At 42.5% G+C, this 6,595-nt stretch overlaps 1 protein-coding gene across 1 annotated transcript; it reads left to right on the forward strand.

Annotated features, from left to right (window-relative positions):
• The first annotated feature begins 1,502 nt into the window (after positions 1–1,502).
• Positions 1,503–2,541, forward strand: LOC110315111 (melanoma-associated antigen B4-like). The gene is given in 2 exon segments (XM_021189251.1): positions 1,503–2,267; positions 2,269–2,541. Coding segments are annotated over 2 exon segments (1,038 nt in total).
• The last annotated feature ends 4,054 nt before the right edge of the window (positions 2,542–6,595 follow it).

A 6,595-nucleotide genomic window follows, 5' to 3' on the forward strand; every position in this document is an offset into this window, starting at 1 on the left:
TAGTGAGTTCCATGACAGTCTGAGTTACATAGAGAGAAACTTCCAGAAGACTATAATAAAGAAGAAAATCAAAGAGGTAATAAAGGTAAGGACAAGAGAAATGAGGGAAATGTAGAGGAGGTAGGGNGAAGTGTAAAGTGAGGACAGGGCAACGCAATCATGAACCAAGTTCACAAACACATAGATGGAACTGTTATCTTTATTTTATACTATAGTCCTGGGCATCTACACTGGACTGAGGTTCACTCCATCTACTTCATACTCATGACCTTGATAAGAATTTGATCTTTTGCACTCTTTGGTCCACATTAAAAGGGTGAAATCCTTGTTCCATTCAAAGTCAAAAAAAATTAATTTTGGTGTGTTCTCTGGGAATTCCTCTCCCCCAGAACAACAACAACAGCAGCAGCAACAACAACAACAACAACAGATGGATTAGCTCTGCCCCCCCCGCCCCCCAGGGATTCCATTTAGATGACCAAAGCTCTCGAGGCATGCTTCCAGGGCGGGGGACCAGTGACCGGAAGTGGATGATCTTAACTTCCTCTTTGAGGACAGATAAACCTATAAGATTGGGCTTTGAGCCAAGAAGCATGGCCTTTACTCTGGTAAGAATCTTTCCCGTGTGAGGACTCGATTAAAAACTATAACATCCCATGATAGATTCCTAGATTCATAACCCACCCTGCCCCAGCAACGGCCAGGTCTCTGCTCTGCGCTGTTCCTCAGAATTCTTGGATGCGGCAGTTAGGCCCAATTGTCCTTAATGTTCCTTGTTCTTCCTCGGGAGGAAAGGTCTCGATTAGAGGTTCAGGGCTTAACAGAAAGGGAAAGTTAGATACTATGAGTTTAAGAGGAGGTAAATTGTGAAAATTAAAGACTCCATGCTATGTGTGTGGCTAAATACACAAAATTGTTCCCCAGTGTAGCATATATTATGGGAAGGGTCAAGCGGGCCTAAAGGCTAAAATATTATGATTTGTCTTTAGAAAAAGAAGAGTTGGGAAATTAATGGATACCATTTCTGGAAAGGAAATGGAGTGAGGGAGCATTACAAAAGCATAGGCATATTTTGTGTACACTGAATGTTATCAGACATCAATGGTAAAGCTGACCCCAATTTCTACCGAGTTTTTCCTTATTACTGAAGACTATAGTGTTAGCTTCAGAGCACCAGAATAATGTGGGCATGAAGTTGTAGTCAAAAATGAACATAAATGTTCATGGAGAACAAAATAGGGCCCTGGTAAAAGTCCTTTTTTCACACCAGTCAGCTATTACTTGGATTGCCAGGCAATAGCCTAACAAACTGTGATTCCCTCCACAGATTTCTCAGGAAGCAAACTGAACAGGAAAACAGGAAGAGGATTTGGATCCAGAAAGGTGCCCAGAGAAAAGGAGCTGGGGTGGGGGTGGGGGCTTCATAAAGGGAAGTTGCTTTCTACCTAATGATGTTTACATAGTGTCATTCTCTCCCCCCCCCCCAATCTTTCTAGTGCACCATGCCTAGAGGCAATAAGAGCAAGAGCCGCTCCAGGGCCAAAAGGCAGCAGATGAGGGGAGAAAAGCCTAATCTCAAGGGTGCTCAGCCCACTGTGGAGGAGGAGGGGAAAGCAGCATCTCCTGCTCTTGTCCAAGGAGATGCCCCGAGGTCCTCTGATAGAGGCACTCCTCAGGAGTCCCAGGAGGCTGCATCCCATAGCTCTCCTGAGTTAAATGTGTTCCATCCAGTCCATGATGTTGGTGCTGAGGGTTCCTTTGCAGGTGTGGATGAGAGACGTACAAATGTCTCCATTATAGCAGATGCCATCCAATCTGCACACAGCGATCCTCTGACAAGGAAGGCCAGCAAGGTACTTCACTACCTGCTACAGAAGTACCAGAAGGATGAGCAACCTGTAGAGGCAGAGATGCTGAAGCTAATCGGCAGGAAGTACAAGGTTCACTTCCCCTGGATCCTGGAGAAAGCCACCTATCAGCTAGAACTCGTCTATGGTCTGGAGTTGAAGGCTGATGACCCTGCCACTCACTCCTATGTCCTTGTTAGCAAGTTACCCATCCTCCCTGGGACAAATGTGGGTGGCAGGAGAGAATTGCCTAAGACAGGTCTCATCCTGACCCTCCTGGGTATGATCTTCATGAAGGGCAACCGTGCCACTGAGGAAGAAGTCTGGCAGTTCCTCCACATGCAGGGGATATATCCTGGGAGGAGGCACTTAATCTTGGGGGATCCCCGGAATTTCATCACCAAAGAGTTAGTTGGCAAAATTACCAACTAATTGGTACCTCCAGGTTCCTGGCAGTGATCCCCCAACCTATGAGTTCCTATGGGGTCCCAGAGCCCATGAAGAATCTACTTCCAGGAAAGTTATGGATATTTTAGCTAAAATCAAGAGTGCCATTCCTAGTTGCTATCCTCAACAGTATGAGGAGGCTCTCAGTAATCAGGCTGAGAGAGCTGCAAGGAGAGATGAGGCTGGTAGTTTTCATGCTGCCAGGATTTCCTCCCATGCCCAACCTAGCAGCTCCTCCCACATTTAGCTAGCCATTGGTGATAGAGATCACTGTGCTCAAGACCAGCCAGTCTTCTGTGTAGTGGGGCATTTATGAGTAGGTGGGAATACACTAATACAATACCTTTTGTTATGCATGGGGAAAGTATACAAACCCTTTTTTGTTACATTGTTAATATTCCTGTAACTAAAGATTAATTTGTTTTATATATGCTTCTTAGTCCAATATCTGCTACCTTTATTGCTCTTTGTCAAGGGTAATATACTTGGGGTTTTAAAGTTATTAGAAAATCTTTACAAATGTCTTCTCAGTAAGTGTAAAACAAGACATGGGAAAAGGTTTCACAGAATGTGATGTGCTACAATTGGTAAACAAAGTAAAGTGATCAGTTCATCCTTGTCACTCTTGGTTTTGTTTTTAGTTCATAATTTTAATAGAAATAATCTTGGTTTCATTACCTTAGCAAACTTCTTAAGAAAATAAACTGATAAATTTAGCGTCATATCCACTGATAGAGCCAAAGTTTCTTTTGAAAGTATATTTAATCCAGGTTTCTTAGAATGTACTTTCTCAAACTTCAAGGACAAGATCTAAATTTGATGGTGATAAATGCAAACCCAAAGCTTAATTTGGATAGAAATGGCTTTAAATTATTATTGTTGAACCTTGAAACATAGCAGAAGATTAGCTGCTCACACCTGGTGAAGAAAAAAAGACTACCCCCAAAATAGGTATCGTTTTCTATAAATAACTTTTTTACTATGATATAATTATATCATTTCTACTCTCTCCTTTCCTTGCTCTGCCCTTTGATTCACCCACTCTGTAAAATACCTGACCTCTCTTTTTTTTAATGGTTTTCATATACACAGAAATACCATAGTATAGGCTGATTATGGTATGTTTGTGTGTGTGTGTGTGTGTGTGTGTGTGTGTGCGCGCGCGTGCGTGTGCGCGCACGCTCACGAGCAAGCGTGTGCTGCAATTTCTTCAAAGATGAAATACATCTTCCAAGAGAAATGATGCCTCATAAAAATCAGAAAGTAACAAAACTTGCCTGGGTCAGAAAACTGAAGCCAGGAATACGAGGTCTTTCCCCCAGTTAGATAAGCAGTAACAGCCATTGATGGAGGAGACACTCCTGCCAGTTGAGCAGCTTGGATTAGTGCAGGAAAATCCTGACTTGCTTATTTAAGCTGTCATTACTCAGGCTTGAGCAGGCTTTTCAGTTATGCATCTGTCCTTGATTCACCTATGATATTTTACTTAACCCTTCACATATACCTCTGTAAGTATCTCTAATAAATTTATTGGTCCAGTAATTCAGACTTGAGTGGAATGATTTCAGTATATTGTAGATTAAAGTTTATAGATACTTGTTTATATCTACCCAAGGAAAGCTACAGAACATTTCACAAGCAAGGTAGTTGAGGCATTTTAGAAAACAACAGTTCCATAACAACTTTAGTTGATAATTTTCATTCTGTCTAGAAGATTCACTAATGGAGCATCTGGATAAGGCAAGTAACTTCCCTACAGAGTGAGTGAGAGTAGAGAGATAAAATATTTTAAGACTACGAACTATAATAAATGACAGAATCTGGAGTATCCCTTGAACAATAGACCATTTTCACAGCTCTGGAAGTATAAGACTAAGGTAGAAATAGATCCAGTTCTTAAGAAATGTAACCATCAGGCTTTGAAGAGGGCTTGGAGAAAGCGAAGGAGGAAAAGAGGAAGGATGAAGTGGTACAGTGAAAGTAAAAGAGAGAAAAATTGCTTTGTTGGTCATTAGAGGGAGGATAGGCCCTTGGGCCTGAGGATGTTCAATGCCCCAGTGTAGGGGAATGGCAGAGCAGAAAGTCAGGAGTGGGTAGGTGTGTGTGGGGGGGGGAAGCACCCTCATAGAGGCAGGGGAGGGGAGATGGGACGAGGGTTTCCAAAGGGAAGACCTGGAAAGGGGAAACCATTTGAAATGTAAATAAAGGAAATAAAAAAAACAAAACAAAACAAAACAAAAAAAATCCCAGAACCTGGGAAGTTCAAGGTTATCTTTTTGCTACATAGCCTAGCATAGAGATCCTGCCTCAAAATAAAATAATAAAGCAGAAAATAAAAATATGAGAGAGTGAATGGCTGAAAGAGCTGTATTTTCTTTCTTTATATAGACAATATTTTAAAATTGGGATCCACACTTAGAGTCATTGGAATCTAATTACTTTTAATGTTCTCCTTATAATCCCATCACATTATGGACTAGATCATCACAAAAAATGAAGAGGGTTACTTATTCTACACTATAAATTTATGACTGACAATTAAAAACTATGCAAATGGAAGCGAAATATCTACCTAGAAAGGAAGGGCAGTTTTCTACAATTCTCCTTCCACTGTTGTTGTGCTCAATACAGTTTTCGATGCAGGTAATCTCTGCCTGTTCTTGCTCAGGAGTATCTAAAAAGTACAATAAAATATGTTATGCCTTAAGGGGAAAAAAGGTTGTAAAATATAACAGAACAAATTATAGTATTTTGAACAACAGTGAAAGTACTTCATAACTAAAATGACTAAACATATGTTTCAGTATTCTTTCTGGTCTCATTGAATTAAACCACTAAAAAAAAAAAAAAGATTTTAGGCTTCCACCAGTACCTGCTTAACCTGCAATCAGTCTCAGGTGCCTTCTAATCCCCAACCATAGCCTGCACCCAGAGTTCCCACATCATCTCCTCATTCATGCCCTTTCCTTAAACTGGTCAGATCTATCCAGGGCTCCCCAAGCAGTGCCCAGGGCTAGACTGACCATCCTTACCTCCAACATAGCAAACATCTAACCTTATCCAGGGTACCACATCCCTTGCCCTGATCTAGTCTAGTCACACCAGCCCACCCAGCAATCAATATCTCTGCTGCAACCAGAAACTTCACTATCAGCAAACACTCACAGGGCCATTCTGTGCACCATCCACTACCACACTGCTTACAGGAACTTGCCACCTCCTCTACCAGAGTCTAGCCTGGTGAGTACACCTGATTTCCCATCCACATCTTTTTGCAACCTGACAAATCAAATCCTCATTCTACAACCAAGGCCCTGGACTAGTCTGTCATCTTTGCCTGGCAGCTTCAGTCAACCTCTGGGGTTTTCCAGGTTCTCACATCCCCTGCCATAGCTGAACACCACTTTCTGTGCCACAGCAAACCTGCAGGTTTTTAGCATGACCTGCCCTATCTGTAACTACCCAAAGGTCTCCTTTGCCTCTTGACGAAGACCCACTTGGTACCCAGAATTTTCAAGTACACCTCCAACTATAACCTGGTAAGCACCCCTAATCTCCATTTCTAACCCACCAGATCAAGCTCTCATCCCACAACAGTAATTTTACCACGCTCATATGCACAAACAGCCAGCCTCTAGACCTCCTAAGAGTCCCATATCCCTTACCCTGGCATAGCCTGACTAACCCTGCCTTCATTGTGACCATTTTCTGAGTTTCTGTCAGGACCAGCAGGCACACAAAGGTCCAATTCAGTACCCAGAGGTCTTAGTCAGGGTTTCTATTCCTGCACAAGCATCATGACCAAGAAGCAAGTTGGGGAGGAAAGGGTTCATTCAGCTTACACTTCCATACTGCTGTTCACTATCAAAAGATGTCAGGACTGGAACTCAAGCAGGTCAGGAATCAGGAGCTGATCAGGTAACAGAGGGATGTTAAATATTGGCTTGCTCCCCCTGGCTTGTTCAGCGCTCTCTCTCTCTCTCTCTCTCTCTCTCTCTCTCTCTCTCTCTCTCTCTTTCTCTCTCCCTTCCTCCCTCCCCCTCTCTCCGTGTGTGTCTCATTTTTGTTTTTTTTTTTTTAGATATTTTCTTTATTTACATTTCAAATGCTATCCAGAAAGTTCACTATACCCTCCCCCCCGAACCTACTCTCACTTCTTGGCCCTGGCATTCCCCTGTACTGGGTCATATAAAGTTTGCAAGACCAAGGGGCCTCTCTTCCAAATGATGGCCAATTAGGCCATCTTCTGCTACATATGCAGTTAGACACTCGAGCTCAGGGGGTACTGGTTAGTTCATATT

Source organism: Mus pahari, unplaced genomic scaffold (genome assembly GCF_900095145.1).
Source record: "Mus pahari unplaced genomic scaffold, PAHARI_EIJ_v1.1 scaffold_14672_1, whole genome shotgun sequence".
Lineage (NCBI taxonomy): Eukaryota > Metazoa > Chordata > Mammalia > Rodentia > Muridae > Mus > Mus pahari.